Source organism: Ursus arctos, unplaced genomic scaffold, assembly GCF_023065955.2.
Source record: "Ursus arctos isolate Adak ecotype North America unplaced genomic scaffold, UrsArc2.0 scaffold_3, whole genome shotgun sequence".
NCBI classification, from domain to species: Eukaryota; Metazoa; Chordata; class Mammalia; order Carnivora; family Ursidae; genus Ursus; species Ursus arctos.
Window position 1 is genome coordinate 75,813,020 of NW_026622985.1, and position 20,639 is coordinate 75,833,658.

The 20,639-nt window shown below is 38.4% G+C and overlaps 1 protein-coding gene and 1 non-coding gene across 2 annotated transcripts; one reads left to right on the top strand and one right to left on the bottom strand.

Moving 5' to 3' along the window:
- Window positions 1-323: 323 nt before the first annotated feature.
- On the bottom strand, window positions 324-538 carry LOC113267324 (small nucleolar RNA U3). The gene has a single exon (XR_003320708.1). It is a non-coding gene; the product is annotated as a small nucleolar RNA U3 (small nucleolar RNA).
- A 9,921-nt stretch (window positions 539-10,459) lies between these two features.
- LOC125282322 (hyaluronidase-4-like) lies at window positions 10,460-18,224 on the top strand. Its single transcript, XM_026514908.4, has 3 exons — window positions 10,460-11,380; window positions 14,648-14,737; window positions 17,778-18,224. Exons 1-3 carry the CDS (start codon window positions 10,460-10,462, stop codon window positions 18,222-18,224), a joined length of 1,458 nt encoding a protein of 485 aa, XP_026370693.2.
- Window positions 18,225-20,639: the final 2,415 nt, after the last annotated feature.

Below are 20,639 nucleotides of genomic sequence, written 5' to 3' on the forward strand. Positions count from 1 at the left end.
TCTCCCTCATTGGAAGAAAAAGTAAAAAAAGTACAAATCCGTTTACTGAAGATGGCTGATAATTCTACAGTTAAACTTAAAAATATATAAAAACTACATATTTCTAAGCAGTTTAAACCAACTCACATATAAAGTTAATCAAAGTATCATATCTAATTGAATTCATCAATTTTATGGCATGTTTGATTTTACAATTTTTTTCTTTGCAATTTCATATTCCTCCATTTTGTCGGCTAAGTAGAAAGTTTTATAATAACTTTTCTTCCTCCCTCCCTTCTTTCCTTCCTTCCTTCCTTCCTTCCTTCCTTCCTTCCTTCCTTCCTTCCGCTCAGACTGCATCCTCTCCCTCTTGCTCTCCCAAAGGAAGGGAAGAACCAACCAATATCCATGTTAATGGCGGTTGCAGAAGCAACATCAAGAAGGAGCTTCACGCTCAGGAGAGAATGCTGCACCTCCTCCTGGAAGTTTCCGGTGCTCAACACATTCAGAGAAACTTCTCTAGTAACAAACTAGAAATGATCCTTGAAAGTATGGTCTTTGAGATTTTCATTGTTGGTATTATGTGTCTCCTGAGGAGACACAGGGCAATTGCTATGGATGTCGGGTGTCCATATAATTTATTGTCTGAATTGGGGCAGTTTTGAGAATTAAAAGGCAATACTCCTAATAATCACTTGAGGACAATGTCTGTAAAGTGTGACTGTCCCCAGCAAACCAGAATGTCTGGTCACCCTATAGTCAAGGTTTTAGGGGAACACTGCTTTTCCCTAGGATTTTGTGTCCTAGAGGGGAAGGAATTTCTAGAATAGTATGGGAAAAAAAAACACTTTTATCTTTTCTCTGCCTCTTCTCTTATCCCCAGGAGAGGAGGATCTTGCTGATAGATGAGTTTGGGAGAAGAAATGGAGCGTGTAATCTCCAAGGATAACTACTGCCAAAGCAACCAATGTAATGCTTGATACTTCTAAAAATAAAGATTTCTCCAGATGCTTGTTGTAGAAGTTTCTGACATTATATAAAATAATATTTTTTTGGCTTGATAATTCTAATTTTAAATGTCCATATGGACTTCTGGAAAACTAAATTTAAGCATATCCCTCTCTTTACCACAGCTCCCTCTACTGTAAATCTTTTCATATGTTCAGGTAATATGTTCTTTAGGAAAGCTTTCCTATTTTTACACATCACCCAAAGATGCCTTCTCTGTTTCAGAGACTCCTCTGTTTCATTAAATTTAAATTGAACTTTTTAACTTTTTGTGTCCGCTAGCTTTTTGATTTAGGTAATAAATCAGGTTTCATCTATTTTATTTTGTGTATTAGTGAGCTACATTTATTAGTAATCTAACTTTTTAAAAAGATTTTATTATTATTTTTTTAAGTAATCTCTATACCCAACGTATAGGAGCTAGAACTTACAACTCTGAGATCAAGAGTCACATGCTCCACCCACTGAGCCAGCCAAGCACCCCATATTATTAATCTAATTTTTTAAAAGTTTTTTTAAAATTTATTTGAGAGAGAGAGTGAGCGAGCATGCAAGAGAGAGAGAACACCAGTAGGGGGAAGAGCAAAGAGAGAGGGAGAAGCTCACTTCTCACTGCCTGCTGAGAAGTGAGCCCGACCCCCGGACTCTGGATCACGACCCAAGCCAAAGGCAGACGTTTAATCACTGAGCCACCCAGGCGCCCCCACTAATCTAAATTTTAAAATTTAACTCAAATCGTAGCGACCAAGTTGGGACGATTTCTTTTTCTTTTCTTAAAGACTTCCCTGCAAAAGAGGACAGTTTAAGTTTGTTACTTTTGAGCACGCTATAGATCTTTCTATAATACTGACTCTTTAATGCTAAAGACAGAATCAAAAGATACTAAAGGCAAAACTAAATATTAACAAATACCTGTTTTTCAACTGCTTGCAAAAATGGGAATGGTTTAATAAACAATCATGAAAGATGCAGTACTATTCCAAATATAATATATCTTTTAGATTAGGAAACATCTACAATTGTTTACTGCTATATTACACCTCTCTCTTAAATCTCTCAAAACTAACCTTGCTATTGTTTCAGGACTAAAAGACACCAAGCTCCACGTACCTATTTACAAGGACTCTGAATTGAGTGTCAGCCTCTTCCTTTAGCTTTTTAGGAATAAATTTAGTTGCGTACCCCGAAGTTGAGAGGCCTGTACGCAGGCATTCCTTCTTGAGAAGGGATCCTCCCTCCACTCCAGCTGAAGGAGCTTGAGTGAGACATATCAAGAGGTCACAGGGAGACTGCACTTGAGTCTAAGGAACAATACTGCCCTCACTCAGTTGACTTCCTCATCAACCCCTTCATATTTTGAGACCAGTCAACCTCTAACTGCCTCAGCAAGTTGCCTTTTCTTGGTGTTCATCTTTCACAGCTCACCACCTTCCTTATATACTGTGGTCCCTCATCTTTAGGTATACTGTACTGTCCTCCCAATTCTCCCATGACTTTTGTTTTTTTCTTTCTCTTGTTGAATATTTTCTCTCCTTTGATTTCGAGGTGATCCTCAAAATTCTATCTTCAGGTCTCATCATTTTTCTGTAGGTATTTTCCTCCTTTGTGTCAACCACCATCTCAACACAGAAGAAACCCAATTCTATACCTCTAGAAAAATTCCTAACTGCTAGAAGTCACCATCTTGAGATATCTACACCTCAAAAAGCAATGTCTGTTACCATTTGTATGTGCCCTTTGGCTTTCTTCCACTGTATCTTTCCTCTTGCCATTCTCTCCATCCGGAGTTCCTTTGCAATTTCAGCCTGTTCAAATTCTGCTGGTAGGTGAAGCCTTAAGTATCATCTCCAGCTCAAAGCTTATCCAGATTTTCTTTCTTTTTTTAAAGATTTTATTTATTTATTTTAGAGACACAGAGAGCATGCGTGGTGAGGGGCAGAGCAGGGAGGGAGAGGGATAAGCAGACTCCGCACTGATCATGGAGCCTGATGCAGGGCTCAGTCCTAAAACCCCCGAGAGCAGGACCTGTGCTGAAACCAAGAATCAGATGCTTAACTGACTGTGCCACCCAGGTGCCCCTTATCCTGATTTCCTTAACCATGTTTGTTGTCTTCATGTTTTGAACTCACATGGCATTCCAGGTATATCTAACTTACAGAACTGGTTTTGTTTCACATAATTTGTAGGTTATTTATGTAATCATCTTATCCTTATACTATAGTTCATAAATTACTCCTACTGTATCCTATATACAAATGTAGCTTTTCCCCCTCTGTGACTGAGCTGCTTATCCTCACAAACCACCACCTGCCTGGTGTGAATAAAGCACAGAAGGCAATAGCCTATATGACATGACATTGTTTTTCTAAAGGAATGTATGATGAGTAGGGTTATGCACATATTTTTCCTCACTTCATCCACCGATGAGGATAAATGTTACATGTGAAATAATACACAAAACCCCAGTGCTCTGAGACCCCTCATGTGGACGATCCACACTTCACTCTGACTCCCCTCTCCAATTTTTACCTTGTGGTTTCCTAGAAGACGGGAGAAAAAAGACTCTCATTTAATCAGCACTTCACATCCCTTCCGCTCAATATCATCTGCTTTTACCTTGTGACCTATTGTCACAGTTTGCTCAAGGGTCTGGTCCCTGCCCTTTCCTGTGTGGCCACCAGTCTATCCAGACCAGTACATACTGATCCTTTTCTCTCTTCCCTGGTAGGTGAGAAGCTTGTCTGATTCCACAGGAGAACTGTAGGTCCCTGCAGCAGTAGGAAACAGTACTTTTGAGTAAGGGATGGGGGGGCTAGGTAGGGAGAGACAGCTAGGGGGTTTACGGGATCAGGCTCACAGGAATCCCAAAAATGCGGAGGTCTAAGGAAAACAGAGATAAGGGAACACACTAGACCACTCTGCCCTAGATGTCAGGGTGGCGGAGGGGGGGAAGGGTGTCTTTTTTATGACAGTCACCTCTGACCAACAAAGTATAATCAGACCCTAAAAACAAGTAAGCCATTGAAGATGTCATCACTAGTCCTTACTCAAGCCATCACAAGAACGATAAGGTCACAAGCTCCCTGGTCAGTTCTAAATAAAAGACTGTCAGTGGAGGCCTATATTGGCAACCCTGTCCAGATCCCTCTCAGGCCTGAGAGCTTTCTCTATATCCTTTTTTTTTTTTTTTTTAAGATTTTTATTTATTTATTTGACAGAGAGAGAGACAGCCATCGAGAGAGGGAACACAAGCAGGGGGAGTGGGAGAGGAAGAAGCAGACTCCCAGTGGAGGAGCCTGATGTGGGGCTCGATCCCAGGACTGTGGATCACACCTGGAGCTGAAGGCAGATGCTTAATGACTGAGCCACCCAGGCGCCCCTCTCTATATCCTTGTTTAATAAAACTCTATTGCTTTACTCACTCTCCCTTGTCCATGAGATTCATTCTTTGACTCCATGACAGAAGAACCTCACTCTCCTACCTCACTTTCTTCTATCTCACAGCTCTCATATCCAGAGCATGCAGGCTCTTGAAGGAAGGTGCAAAGGAGAGCTCAGGAGATGGTCAAGCCCAAACTCACACTGTCCTTGTACCTGTTTGCTCCAATGTTCGATTGCTGAAGCTCAATCTCTCCACCCCTCAGGACTATTATACCTTCTGGGGCACATGGCTGGCTCAGTCAGAAGAGTATGAGACTCCTGTTCTTGGGGTCTTGAGTTCAAAAGCCATGTTGGGCTACAGCTTGCTGGGAGGAAAGAAAAGAAAAAAGAAAAGAAAAAAGAAAAGAAAAGAAAAGAAAAGAAAAGAAAGAAAGAAAAAGAAAGAGAGAGAGAGAGAAAGAAAGAAAGAGAGAGAGAGAAAGAAAGAAAGAAAGAAAGGAAGAAAGAAAGAAAGAAAGAAAGAAAGGAAAGAAAGAAAGAAAGAAAGAAAGAAAGAAAGAAAGAAAGAAAGAAAGAAAAGAAAGAAAGAAAAGAAAGAGAGAGAGAGAAAGAAAGAGAGAGAGAGAGAAAGGAAGGAAGGAAGGAAGGAAGGAAGGAAGGAAGAAAGAAAGAAAGGAAAGAAAGAAAGAAAGAAAGAAAGAAAGAAAGAAAGAAAGAAAGACTACTATACCTCCTTGAATTCCCCTCTAGGACTCTCTCTCCAGCCGTCTCTTTCAGGGAGCCTGAATTCATCTGACTGAACTTACAAATTAGAAGCCTATCTACAGGGAAGATTCACGTTTTCTTCCACAGTCCTGGGTTTCATAAAGATTAGAAAACATGTCTGGACTTCTGCTCCAGCATCGCTGTCTCTGAAATTAAGCATCTGCTCCTGCAGGAGCTCACAGAGAGCCTAGGTGTCGGGACTGCTTGATGCCACACTCTAGAGGAACAGAGTCTCCGCCCACGCAAACATGGATTTGCCTTTAGAGGCATCTGTGTAAAAGTGCCCAGAAAAATATTACTTTGAGGGTAATGAGAACACAATCAATATGCATTTTTCTTTATATTTTTCCAAATTCAGTACAATAACCATTAATTTTATAACAAAACAGCTGTTTTTTAAAAAGAAAAAAGTTAGCACTGTCTTTCTGCCTGGTATTTTAATTGGGTTGTATATTTCCCTGGCCTCCCCAGTTGCCATTCTATGCACACACATATGTATCACAAGTTCCCACACACATTAGCCTGAGCTTCTTGGGCATAAGGGACATTTTGAATCCAACTTTAACATCAAGCATGGTGTTGTGAATGTGGTAAACTGTTAAAATTCATCAAATCCAAGGGTTAGCAGCTCTATAAACCCTAGTGCAATGAGCCAAATGTTTGTGTTCCCCTATAATTCATATATTAAGATCCTAATCCATAATGTGATGGTATTAGTAGGGGGGAACCTGCTAATTCATGGGTGGAGCTCTCATGAATGGGATTAGTGCCCTCCTAAAAGGGAGCTCAGAGAGTCTTCTTACCTTCTTTTTGTCATGTGAAGATACAATGAGAAGTTGGCCTTCCACAGCCTGGAAGAGGGACCTCGCTGCAACTTGACGGTGCTAGCATCCCGGTCTCAGACTTCCACCCTCCAGAACTGTGAGAAAGAAAATTCTGTTTATAAACCACCTAGTCTGTGGTATTTTGTTATTGCAGCCAGAACTCACTAAGCTATTTGGCCACAGCCGAGACATTATTGATCTCTTTATATTAGTGAACTTTTATCAGGCCTTTATAATTTTTTGCCTTAAGCATAATAATTTCACAGATTACAAATGTAATCTATTCTCACGTCCAGAGGTGAGGGTGGGTTTTCCTAACTAGGGTCTCAGAGACAAGTCCACCCCCCCTTTTTTTTTAATGCTTTGCTTTTTTAAAATTAATTTTTTAAAGAATTTATTTATTTGAGAGAGAGCGAGAAGCAGAGGGAGAGGGGGGACCTGGGATCATTACCTGAGATGAAGGCAGACACTTAACCGAGGGAGCCACCCAGGTGCCCTTTTTTTAAAAAATTTGAGAGAGAGAGAAAACACAAACGGGAGAGAGGGGCAGAGGGGGAGGGAGAAGCAGGCTCCCCACTGAGCAGGGAGCCCAACTCAGGGCTCAGTCCCAGGACCCCGAGATCATGACCTGAGCTGAAGGCAAATGCTTAACCAACTGAGCCACCCAGGCGCCCTGAGACAAGTCCCTTCTTAATCTCTTGCTTCTCTTCCCCAGGTATTTTGGGAAGGTGGAGACAGCATGAGTTAGTAGATGCATTTCTATGTAGTAAGTAGCAAGGGCAGAGTAATAACAAGACCATTTATTTGGGTCTCCGATAATCTATCTCAGTGAAGATTAATAACTTTCCTTTGTAGTAGTCTTGCACAAGTTTTGAATCTTCTCTTTAATTACGTTTTCTAGCTGTTTCCTGCTGGTGAATAGAAACACATCTGACTTATATATTAATCTTATATCCAGCTACCTGCTAAACTCCGCTATTTTTTCAATTCTTTGCGGACCTTTTTGAGTTCTCTACACAAGCAATAATGTCTGACCAAGGCAGTTTTACCTTCTCCTTTCCAATTATTAGGTCTGTAAAAGCAGGAGAGCGAGTAAATAGAATTATACTGTTGTAAGGTTATTACATCTGTGAAGCGTGGAGTGTAAAATGTCAAGCGGAAAGTGAGAATTGAAAAATGGAAAACAGACACTGCCAGGTATAAAAGGTAAAGTGTGAATAGTGGCAATATTGACAGTAAATGGACATTGATGAGATATAGCTAAGAAGCCAGTAGATAAAATGGAACAACCCCCCCCCCAAAATTCAAGTAATCCAAAAGAAGGCAAGAAAGGCATAACAGATTAACAAAAAAGAGAAGATTTAAATTGAAAATAAGTAGCAATATTAGAGACTTAAATTAACTATACTGATAATTACATAATGTGCAAATGGACTAAACACGCCAGTTAAAATCAGAAATTGTCAGACTGGGTTAAAAAAGCAAGTCCCTACTTATTTCTGGAGTAATTATAAACCTCAGAAGCTTTTCAGAGAATTTTTATTACTTTCTTTTTTTGGTACAGAAATTTACATAATTTGAATTTGATCTAGCTCGTCATTTCATTAGAAATTGGAAATATGGGTGAATTTGAGCAAAATACTGTATTGAAACAAATTTGCTTTAATCACTCTTTCTCTTCTTTTTCTTTTTAGAAAATTATTACTCTTTCTCTGAGAAAATAAAAACCATAAATAATCTGCAGGTAAAAAAACCCCCAAAACACAAAACCTATTCTGAATGCCTTCAATACGGCTCCAATTTTCAAGCAAACAGGACCCCAGCTTGAGAGAAAATTTCATTTTTGCCTGGAATGTCCCACAACACATTGTAAGAGGCTCTACAGTATAGTTATGAAATTTCATGTTTTTTAAAAAATATATTTAAAGTAATCTCTACACCTTACCTGGGGCTCAAACACACAACCCGGAGATCAACATCTGTTGCTCTCCCAACAGAGCTAGCCAGGTGCCCCTAAACCTTTGTTGGTTTAAAGTTGTAAACCCCAAAGAGATTTTTTAGTGGATCCTAAGTTAATAAAGCATTATCATAATAAACTTAGTGACTGGTCATTTTATCATATGTAAAAAAAAAAAAATCTCTCTGGAAGACATCACAATATTTGCGGTCATTGAGTGGAAAGAACAAAATCCCTAATCGTACGTGAATTTGGACTCTAATATATGTACACACACACACACACACACACACACACACCTATATTTAGAACCATCTTAACAAGTTCACATTTGAAGTGAAGAAAATGTCCAACAAAAGCATGGTAAAACCACCTTTCTCACCTTTGACACAGTTTCTGGCAGAATTGAAAAGGGGGACCACAGAACTCTGAATGCTATTGGCAAAATGATGCCCTGTCCCCCTAATACCTCTCACTGCAAATATCTAAGATACCAATGACAAGTAGGTTATCATTGGAACTGATTATTGACCTCCCTTGAAAAGCCCATCAGAACTCATTCCATCACGACTTTAACGCATAAAACCCAAACTCCCAGGTAATTTTTATCACTTGTATTTTCTTCTCTGTACCTTCTCATTGAGTCAAATTCACATCACTCCTTGACCTGGCAAACCTGTCCGTTATGTCCCCTGTAACTTAAAATCTGCAATCGAGAAAATCCCCTAGATCATACAAATGATCCAGACAGCTACACAGCTATTCTCTGCCAAGTCCAGACCTTAACACACAGCTTTTACTGAGCCAGGGGCAGGGAGGTGAGGTCAAAGGACATGTATCCAAAGTGGCGTCACCTGGGCACCATAGGCTCTCTACTAGTTATCTAATGTGGAGCCTTCTGTGCACCACTTTAGGGGAGATCAAAACAAGTCTTCCCACATTCCAGTCAGGGCTTACATTAACTTCCATGGGGCCTGGAATACGAAACCCAAGGAGGTCGCTCAGTAGGCATGAACAAGATGGAGGGCCAAAGATGGAGTTCGTGTTGTCAGCACTCCTACAGATTTGTTGAGCAAAAAACAAAGTGTATATATGTATGTGTATAGATGTATCTATACAGGTTATAAGTCAGAAAATTTAGATCTAGTTTTATATTCTGAGTAATCCAAATGGCTAGAAAATGGAATAAAATCTCAGTAAGCTTCATGGGGAAATAATTAATTATATTTAAAAATTCATACTGTTTAATAATGCATAATTTTATTTCTGTAATAGAAGGTAATTACAAAATGTATACTGGGGACCAAGATAATGGCAACGTCTTTACAAACTTAGGGTGCTATTTTGCCAGAGTTAACATATGACTTTGGCTGGTATCATTTCTTGCATTTAACATATTAAAGAAAGACAGCAAGAACTACACGAGAAGGAATGTATGACTCTCAAAAAGATACTGAGCTTAATTACATCAGAGAAAAAAATCTGTGATTCCTTTATGTAAAAATAAAAAGTACATGATAAGATGATTTGATCTATAACTTTAACTCGACTGCTTTCCGAGTGAGATCTCATTGGCTATCAGGCAGTCCTCATATTCTGGGAAGATTCTTTGGCAGTTTTTGGTCAACTGACTACTTAGAAGGGATTTAAAGAGCCAAGTTTCATTTGGGATTTAACTGGTGAAAATAAAGTCCAATTTCTTGATGAGAAACCCATGAAGTTAAAGAACTAATAGGTTTTTTGGGCTTATTTATGTACCTGAGAGAAGACAGCACCAAATTCATAATCAACAGCAGGTAAATGTCATGTCTGTTTTCGGTTTTAGCTTGTGCTAATTCCAAGGGTGATTGCTGTCTTTTACAAATAAACAAAACAAAACATATAAACAAGTGGACAAGCAAATCTTTGAGGACAGTGCCTTTCAAATAGCAAGCAAAGTATTGCTTATTGCTGGTATTATTTGTTATTTTTTTAAATTCCAGTTATTAGTTGTTAAAATGCCAGTATTTGTTAATTTTCAGCAAGCCATGTTCTTGGTCACTTTTCCGGTCATCGAGAAGGAGCTATGGCAATCCATTCATACTCTTTTTTCCTAGTTTCCCTCACGACCCAAGTTTTGTCTGTACAGTCTGTACAGGATGGTTTAGATCAATGTAGTCAGAATAATAGGAAATTAAAAACCGGAACATCTTGCAGGTAGAGTTGGCATAGCTGAGAATTTGTGTGAATACTTTTACTTTAGTTTTTATTCACTGGATTTTGTTTTCACATTTCCACTGTATTTTTTTAAAAGGCTCATTTTTCTTTCCTTGTTCAAATGAAACTATAAATTAGGCCCAGATATCAATAAACCTCATAAATCTTAAAAAAAAAAAGGGGGGGGCCTACCATTTAAAGAACAGCTTGAACACCATTGTGAGTTTACTTCATTTGCCACTCACTGTGTAGTAAGAAACTAAAGGGACATTTGACTCCATCATGTCTAATTCCCCCCCCCCCCTTCTTATTTTTCAGGAGACTGCTGTAATGGTCAAGACTATAAGCCATGTGTAACCTGTGGGTGGCATGGTTAGGAGTGCTGCTGCCCTTGGTCAAGTTCACTCACTCAGTCCTCAAACCAGCACTGTCTCCAGTGATCAAGAACCGACCTTTCAACGTTTTCTGGGCTGCCCCAACAATGCAGTGTCAACATTTCTTCAATGTGGATTTGAATCTCCAGTTATTTAATATTCTATCAAATCCTTTAGAGGCTCAGAGGGGATCAACAATTGCCATATTTTATCCAAATGAATTAGGGTATTATCCTTATTTCTCTCAAGAGGGAAAACCCTTTAATGGAGGGATACCACAGAATATGAATCTTTCTGAACACCTCAAGAAGGCAGCTGATGACATTGCAAACGTTATCTCTTTGTGGAGATCAGAAGGTCTTGTTGTCATTGACTGGGAAAGCTGGAAACCCCAGTGGGATAGAAATTGGGGCAATAGACTAATATATAAAAACTACTCCTTAGCCTTCACTAGAAACCGCCATCCTGATTGGTCAGAAATGAAAGTGAATACAGTTGCCCAACAGGAATTTGAAAATGCTGGAAGGAGTTTTATGCACACCACTCTCGCACTGGCTTTAGAAATGAGACCAAAGTGTTTATGGGGCTTTTATCTCTACCCAGACTGCTACAATTATGATTATAAAATAAACCCACAGACGTACACCGGTAAATGCCCAAATGATGAAATTTTCCGCAATGACCAACTCCAGTGGCTATGGGAAAAAAGCACAGCACTTTATACTTCAATATATTTGGATAAAATATTGAAGTCAAGTTTAAATGCTTTGAAATTTGTTCATTATCGAGTTAGGGAAGCCATGAGGATTGCCGAAATGGCTAGACATGACTACATTTTGCCAGTTTTTATTTTTTCCAGACCATTTTATTTGAGTAGTGTTGAAGCTTTGTCACAGGTAAGAAAAAGTACAGTCACTCTCCTAAACATGGAAATTTAGTACAATGACTATATAAATCTGTGAAAAAATGTTTAGTATAATTATTTTCCCTTAATAATAGAACACTATTTTATTATTAAATGTATATATTTTTTCAGATGTCAAGTCAATTCTGAAACAGTATCACTGACAATTAGATGTTTGCTTGGTTTTAAGATGATGATTCTTATCAGCCTAGCATTTTTAGGGGTTTCCTGCAGAACAGTTGTGAAGCCTGAGTTAAATGATGCAACAGATTAATTTTAACCCTGGAGAAATTTCAGAATCTGTTTTTTAATAGGAAAGAGTAGCAGCAATTTTTCAAATCTAAAATATACAGAACAAAGCTTGGTTAAATTATTAAGGAATTGCAGTTCTTATTATATTGCATTGTTATGTTTTAACTAAAGTTCTTTGAAAAATAACATAAATTCCATTGATTTTATACTTAAGAGTCTACAATGTGATCTAGTGGCTGGTGTCAAGCCTTTAAAAATGGTTTATGTAAACAGATAGATATTGTCCTAGACTTAACACAACCGTAGGAGGCACAAAGAGTTGGGAATGAGCTTGTTTGGAAGATAATAAGTTTGCAAACTCTTGGAAGTATTCAAGCTGTAGCTAGATTGTCATTTAGATAGGACATTATTACAGGGCTTCAATCATTGGATGGTTAGATTAAAAAAACCCCTTAAATCTCCATGCATACCTGTGAGCCCACAGTTCTGTTATTCTACTTCCCACCACAGACCCAGGGCCATTGGATAGACAATCACAGCTCACCTTATTAGACCACTTAAGTTTGAGATGAGGAAATTTAAAAGCAGTATCAATTCTTCCTCAAATTTTTCAGAATAAACATCTACTGACCCAAATGCTGTTGATTAGACTTGACATTTCTATCATCGAAGGATTACTCATTAATGGGATGTTCATTCAATAAGTTTAGGAGGAAAAGAATCATAACACCTTGACAAAAGTTGGAGGATCTCAGGTGTATAATCCACCTTTCACCCAAACATGGATTCTTTCCTATCCAGCCTCTGCTTCAGCACTTTTCAATGGCGCTCTTCCTATCCCAGAAGAAAAACTGCCATTTTGGGACAATCTTAATTCCCAGAAAGTTCTTGAGTATGTTGAGTCTACTCTTCCCCTGGGTAACTTCATACCATTAATTCTAATTCTGCCTTCTGGTGCAACCTAGAATAAATCAAATCCTTCTTTCAAAAGTCAGGTCTCCAGGTATTTGAGTATATGAGTTACACCTTCCAAAGTCTTCTCATAAGTCATTCCTCAAGTAACAGATCTCTCAAATCATGTCACTTTCTCAAACGCTTTTGGGAAAAAGACTAGATTATATTTATTTATTCCAAAATTATTGATTGAGTGCCTATAATGTGTCACTGTATTAATAATAATATTAATAAAAGTAATAATGTTATTTGTGTCAAAAATAATAATGGTAGAAACTAATAATAGTCCATACAGTTAGACAATTTGTCTTGAAAGAAAACGAGAGAATGAGATGAGCCACATTTTAATGAAAGTCTTGTTCATAACTTTCCTATTTTTTGTGCTGTTAGACTTCTGACATAAATTATAGGCTAAGTATCACTTTTGAGCTCTTCAGAGATCAATAGACCACATACTCTACTCACCAAAAACTATAGAATTAATCTGAGTATTATTATATTGAAGCATTTCAACACATCCTATTGTCTTCACCAATCAACAAATGATATGGATCTTTTTTACCTATTGTCTAAATAACGCAACTTTCCAATGAAATAATTTAAAATACCAACTCTATTTGATATTTTCTTTCAGAAATGTGAGGAATTTGACTTATATTTAAGGAATGTTACACTGGCTAGTAAAATAGAAGGATGGTTTCCTTTCTTGTTGTATTACCTACACAGATTGTGGAACTAGTGTTCCTGGATGCTTCCCATAGTGCAGGGACACTTTGCTGTGGCATGGCCATTTTCTCATCCTACTTTTTGAACACTGTGTCCTTGCACTGGATCTCTGGTTCTCCACGCCTTGGAAGGAAAGGAAGAATGCAGATTCCTTCATCTATCATCTGCTCTCTGTTCTAACTTCCCTTATGCCCTGCATCTTTGTTCTTGCTCTATAATCATGAACATAACCGTCTCAGTTTCTTGTCTTGGTAAATTATAATCTACTTAGTTGTCCAGCTTGCGTCACTTGTATCCTCCCTTCTCTTTCCATTATCCAATAGATATCCATCTTAATTTCCCAATCACTCTTCAATCTGTCCCCTCTGCTTTACAAGGACTGACATTGCCTTTGTTGAGACCCTCATCATTTCTCATTGGGCAGAGTGCATCATCTCCTAATTGGTGTTCCTCGCTACCATTTTGACTTCCTCCTCCAATACATGTTTTATGCGACAGCTAAAAACATCCATTGAGGTTGCAAATCTGTGGTTTTCCAGTACTAAAACTTTCTTCGTACTTAAGTCCTAACACTTTAAAATAGCATAAAAGATTCTATGTATTTGGATCCTCCCTATATACGAAGATTCATATGCCTTCCCTTCTTCCCAAACCCCCTGTGCTTTACCACAAGAGTTACTGGCAGTCCTCTGGGTGGACTGTTCTTTTCTACATAGGAATCTCTGCCTTATTCTTCCCACTGTCCACAAAATTCTGCCCTCTCTAATCAGTCTTATGAACTTGCACTCATTTCCAAAGACACATCTGAAATCTCACCTCCTGCTTTCCCAGACTCTTCCATGCAGCATTAAGCAGTACCTCTGATCTGTATGTCCAGTGGGACAATATAGAACTTAATTTGTTATACTATAATTACTTGGGTTTTTTTTACCCCAGCAAACTTTCTTCTTTTCTTACTATTATTTTTCAGCGGTTACAGGTAGGGTAGCATCACAGTTGCAGCAAATTATAACCACTTGTTTATATGTCTGTCTCAGCCATCACACTCGAGATCCCCCTTGAGGACAGGAACTGGAATCTATTTCATTTTTATATTCTCAGTGTCTAGAATGTTGCCTAGAACATCATAAATATTTACCAAATAAAAGTAAGTATCCAAGGCAGAATTACCTTTTCTAATTCTGCTTTATAAACCTTCATTTCAGAAACACAGATAATATTATCAATGTGTTTTTTTACCTCGATTGATGGGTTGAGTTTTATCACTGAAATGTCGGTGACTAAATTTAGTTTGGCAGAAACTACTGATGATACTTCTCTTTTCTAGGAAGATTTAGTACATACAATTGGCGAGAGCGCTGCATTGGGGGCAGCAGGGATAATATTGTGGGGAGGATACGAATATTCTGATTCAAAGGTAAGCAATGATTTCTCTGTCGGCATCTTGAATACACTCTAGATATTTTTTTTGTTTTAATTTTGCACATCAGAGACAAATGGTTATCTGCTCACATGACCTTAACGAAGTTCAAAGAGTGCAGGGACTAACGTTGTTTGAGCACCTACTCTGTCCAGCCACCATGGCTAGTGGCAGCATAGGAAGAGCACAGGTGTTTCGATCAGACAGCCCAAGGGGGGGCTTCAATTTTCATGTTCTAGAAGTGTAATCTTAAGCCAGTTAATTAACCTCTCTGAGTCTCCGTTTCTCCATCTAAAAAAAAAGGTACTGAAATAAAACCTACTCTGCAGGGATTTCAGTGGATTTAATGATATAATGTACAGGTGACAAAGAAAAAGAATACTAAATTTTAAAAATAAATATTATTTCATCCACACTAAGGAGAATGGGTGTTCTAAAAATGGCTCTTATTGCCTGATTAACGATAACAGAAATGCTCCTGGGTGGAAAAAATACATGTATACAAAAGTTTATTAACAATCTGCTCTTGGTAGCAGTGCACACACAAAATAACTATTATTTTTCACAACTGAATTTGAACACGTTCTATTGGTCGTCTGTCACACTGCCTCGGTGAAAATTCTGAACCACAGCTTTTCCTCACTTCCAGGTGTGAACAAATAGTCTCATTTTCAGGTATTAAAACATCCAGTCGCATAAAACATAAAAATGGCCATCTCTTTCTCATTCAGCATGGCACGAATGAGAATCCACACGGGGGAGCTGTTAAGAGCAGGAGGCCTGAAGTTGGGTTGTTTGGGGTCCACTGTTTGCTTTCTGTCACCTACTGGCCATGTGACCTTGAGCAACTCATTTAATCTACAATTCCTTTATCTGTAAAATGGGGGAAATAACAGTATCTGTCTCACTGGGCTCTTAACGCAAATTGCATCATAACACACGTAAAGCGCTTAAAACAGTGCCCGGGATGTGGTATGTGCCAGGTACGAGTTGGCTATTATTACCTGGGTTAACATTTCCTGCCCTTTGACCCCACACCCAACGCTTAAGTCTTAAGTACAGGGAAGAGGAATATGGGGCAATTTCTTTGTTCCTTTGCTTTAAGGAAGGTTGTGGGAGACTTAGGGTTAGGGAGGAGACAAAGTGGGCAATGTAATTTTTATTTATTTGGGGCATTTATAATTATTTTTGTCTTTTGAAGTTCTTCCATACACTGTCACATAGGGACTGGCTCTTTCTTGCATGAGGGGTCACTGAGATTTAGTTAGAGACACCCCCACACGGCATGCAACTCACACCCCCGTCCCCCTAAGGCTTTGCTCCTGAGGCATTGGAAAGAGGAAGCTGGCATACACTCAGTTGGGGAAGGCTGCCAGAGTTGCAGGCTGGCAAGAGAACCAGGAGATCACACTGGAGTGTGTTAGGTTTGACATGCTTGTGAGACATGCAGGTGGAGATGTGACAGAGGTAGGTGGGTATGCAATTGGTTCAGGGATAAAGTCTGGGAAATACACATTTGGGAGCTCTATTTAAAGCAAGATGATGGGGGGGGGGGTGTATCCAGGGAGAGTATAGCTAGAGAAGAGAAGAGGTCTAAGAATTAAGCCTAAAGTACTCCAGCATTCAGAGGTAGGTAAGACGAGCAGGAGCTAGTAAAGGACGCTATGAAGGAACATCCAGTGAGGTAGAAAAATCCCAGGAGGGTGTGATGTTCCGGAAGCTAGGTGAAGAAGGCATGTCAAGGAAGAGCGCTGGGACAGAATGGGAGATGCCCACATTGAACTTGATTGTATTTACCTGCGTTCTGTGCTCTCTCTGATTATAGTCTTCCCCCAATCTCTCTATTTTTGGTTCAATGGTTTGCTTGTTTTTATCTTATTCCATCTGTCCTAGAACCACCCGCAGATTAGGAGTCTTGTCCTGACTAAAAATAGCATTTGTTCCTATATATAGTATGAGGCTAGCCTAGACTGATGTCCCTGGACCAAAAGCATCATACACAGGATTTTCAGCCCTTGCTACTGCCGAAAGTGATACCTTGTTCAACCGCCTATCTCTAGGAGGTTTCCATTTGAACTCTCTAAGTCCTTACTAGATGGATTCACAGTACTGGTGCCTCTTCTAACTGAGAAAATATCCCACTGCTTTAATGACTTGGGCATTTGGTTATAAACAATGATCTTTTATATTCTACCTACTACAACTGACGGATAAATGAAGTATGCTATATTTATACTATAAAACTGAATCACAGTTAAAATGAAAAAACAGAGCTACATATATCAACATGAAACAAAAATCTTGAAAATGTTAACTTTAAAAGGCAAGTTGCAGAAAATAAAGTATCTCTAATGATATAAATTTATATGAAAGTTTAAAAACACGGGATACTATAACTGCTTATAATTACACATATATATGCAAAGTAAATATACATATAGTAAAGTTACAAAAACATGGATGCAAAAGACTACCCTCCTCCCCCACTTGCGGAGAACTATTACCTCCTTAGAGGTAGGGAGAAGAATGGGATAATGTGGCAGTGTTAGAAAAATCTGATCTAGGGGCGCCTGGGTGGCACAGCGGTTAAGCGTCTGCCTTCGGCTCAGGGCGTGATCCCAGCGTTCTGGGTTCGAGCCCCACATCAGGCTCCTCTGCTATGAGCCTGCTTCTTCCTCTCCCACTCCCCCTGCTTGTGTTCCCTCTCTCGCTGGCTGTCTATCTCTGTTAAATAAATAAATAAAATCTTTAAAAAAAAAAAAGAAAAAAGAAAAATCTGATCTATAATATTAACATATATTAAGTATCAGTGTTGAAGATGTTTCACAATTAAAGTTAAATTTAAAATAACCATACCATATTCATGCTGATCTTTTTAAAGTGTTACTACAAATATCTCTTTATATTAATTCCCAATGAAAGACATGGATCTTCCTCCTCAGCCTTACCAAGTACAAAAGCTTCAGGTATTAATACCACCTGTATAATAGAATCACATCTTGAGAGTGAGCTAAATAGATCTCTACTTTTCCCACAGGAGACCTGCTTATCCGTGCAAAAGTCTATCCAAGGGCCATTGGGCCATTATGCTGTTAATGTGACATCTGCAGCCAAGTTCTGCAGTCAAAGTCTATGTAACAATAATGGAAGATGTATCCGAAAAACACCCGAATCCTCCTCCTATCTGCATATGCCTGAAAGCAGCACGAAGAAATACATCCTAAGTAAGAGTTTCAGATTCATCATTTCCCCAACCAGTAAACTGAAGACAATAAAGGCCATGAAGAATGGATTTGTGTGTCACTGCTATTACGGCTGGCACGGAGAATCTTGCCAGCGACACTCTTCAGATCTCTTGAGAGGGAAGAGTAAGGCTCCTATGACTAACTTTAATTTATCAGTTTTTCTTAGCATGACCTTATCTATGATTCTGTGGAATTCTGTCACCCCCTATTTCAATGTCAATTTTTCCTTGAAATACTGAAGAGTAGAAAACGCTGGGGTTTTTTTCCTCCCCTTTCACTTAACCTACTTCTAAAATATTTATTGGCTTTAAAGTAAAAAATTCTTCAAAAGTGATCATTGGCTCCATTCCTTGCCCGAGTGATTATTTTATGGGGCATTTCCTTCATGCTAGGCACGAGGGATGAGGAAGTGAACACACGAAAGTCCCTGCCCTTGCGGAGCTCAGATTCTTGTGAGAAATTGAACAATAATAAGTAAACCATAAATAAATACATATATATCAAGTGAAGATAAGTGCTGTGGAAAATAATAAAGTAGGGTGACGGGATCAGGGGATGTGGTAGAGCACTGGAAATTGTATATAGGGTGGACCAATAAGCTCCCTTAATGAGATGACCTGAAGGCAGGAAGCACATCCCAACTACATCTGCATTTCTGGAATGGGGAATAGGGAAGAGCAAGGGCAAAAACCTTCAAGTGGGAGCAGATATGGAGTGTTTCAGGGCATCAAGAAGGCCAGTGTGGCTGATGCAGGAGGAAGAGGAGGGAGAGTAGAGAGCCAGGTCATTAATTAACTTTGTAAGAACTAAGAACCTAAGTGAAGGTATTTTTTTTTTTAAATAATTAAAGAAATTTCTGGAGGAAAGCCAGTCAAATAAGATACAATATCCACATTTAAAAAATACATACACACTTAAATTGGATAGAAACAAGATCATCCATCAGGATTATATCAATATTGCTACAATGTTCTTGAGACTTCAATCATTTATAACAAGTTGGAAAATTTGTAATTAGGTCATATGGGATATGGAACACACAATGACATGGAGCTAAAAGAAGGCAAACATTATGTTCTAGTTATTTGTACTCCAGGGACTGGGAATTTCTAAATAATTCCAGTGAACCCAGGATACCAAGTCATAGGGCAAGAGGGAATCTATACTGAATTCTGTTGGGTTCAATTTTATCAGAAGTATCACTAGGGCTCTTAGAATTGATTTGGCAATCATCCTTATCGTCCTTAGACTCCTTTCAAGTGGAATTTATATAAGAAATTCTTTGATATTTGTTGGTTTATTAAAGTATACTGTATCTAAGCAATTAATTTCCTTTCAATTCTCAACACACGGTTAAGTCATTTGAAAAATTCATTTGGTCACTTGGGCTGATCTACTGATCTAGTTATAATCCAGATCAATGTCTTTCATAAAGACTCAAAAGAGATTAATAGTATCCCAAATACTAATTCCCTCAGGCAAGGGAAGATGTTTTCCTGTCTGACACTTTCCAAATACTATACTTTCATATGTACATCATCTTGGCATACATATAGAGTGTGAATAGGTAGATCATTCGTTCATTCATTCATTCATTTTTAGGAGGAGTAAAAGTCAAGGAGGCAGTGAAACAGAATAAGTCAAATTGAGGGCTATTTGCTAAATTCGCCTATTTTGTTGGTACTCTGCTGCACCAAGGCTGAAATCACAGTCATTCAATCCTTTTGCCCAAACAAGAAATGTTTGATACTAAGTCATGATAAGTGAAAAGGGAAGGCTATTATCCTTACAGTGATGTTTTCAACTTTATTCTATCAAGGTTTTGATATGCAATGAATTCCACCGAAGCAGGAAAAGGCAAATATTAAAAAGTATTATCACCATTTTGAAGATGAAGAAAATAAGATATGGAGAGAATGAAAGGTATAGCTAATTTTACCCACTTATCAATGAATTTGTCAATTATAGGATACAGATCACTGCTCTCTTTTAACTTACAGTGCCTCCAAAATAAAGGGAAAATAAGAAGAATTAAGGTAGATGAAGGAAAAAGAGAAGACATATAGAAAATATAAAAGAAAATAGGAAACATCCCAGTTATATAACTCACAATCATTTCTTTTCTTTCTTTTTTTTTTTAAAGATTTTATTTATTTATTTAACAGGGAGATTGACAGCCAGAGAGCGAGGGAACACAAGCAGGGGGAGTGGGAGAGGAAGAAGCAGGCTCCCAGCAGAGGAGCCTGATGTGGGGCTCGATCCCAGAACGCCAGGATCACTCCCTGAGCCGAGGGCAGAAGCTTAACGACTGCGCTACCCAGGCACCCCTTCACAATCATTTTTTTCTAAATAAAAAATGTTAAATTTTATGTCACTTAAATTTAATAGCAAGCAAAAGAAACTAAAACCCAAAGAACTACCACATTTCTAATAACAGATTCTTCAAAACTTTATTTTGTAAAAAAAACCCCAAAAAACTGCTCAAGTTAAAAACAGATTATGAAAAACATTTAATTTTGTTGTAATTTATTTTGACTTGCATAATTTTGGGTTTCCAGACTATAATACTTCATCAACTAGCTCATAAAAATGGGAAGTCATCAATTATGTCCAGTCCAAAGACAAATATGCACTTCTCTATTTTTCTTGTAAAA

Bases quoted from the DNA above. Each gene is read 5' to 3' on its own strand.
- LOC125282322 (XM_026514908.4), top strand. From the start codon at position 10,460: ATGTGTAACCTGTGGGTGGCATGGTTAGGAGTGCTGCTGCCCTTGGTC. The intron at 11,381-14,647 runs GTAAGAAAAAGT...TCTCTTTTCTAG, and splicing joins GTGTTGAAGCTTTGTCACAG to GAAGATTTAGTACATACAAT. The intron at 14,738-17,777 runs GTAAGCAATGAT...CTTTTCCCACAG, and splicing joins ACGAATATTCTGATTCAAAG to GAGACCTGCTTATCCGTGCA.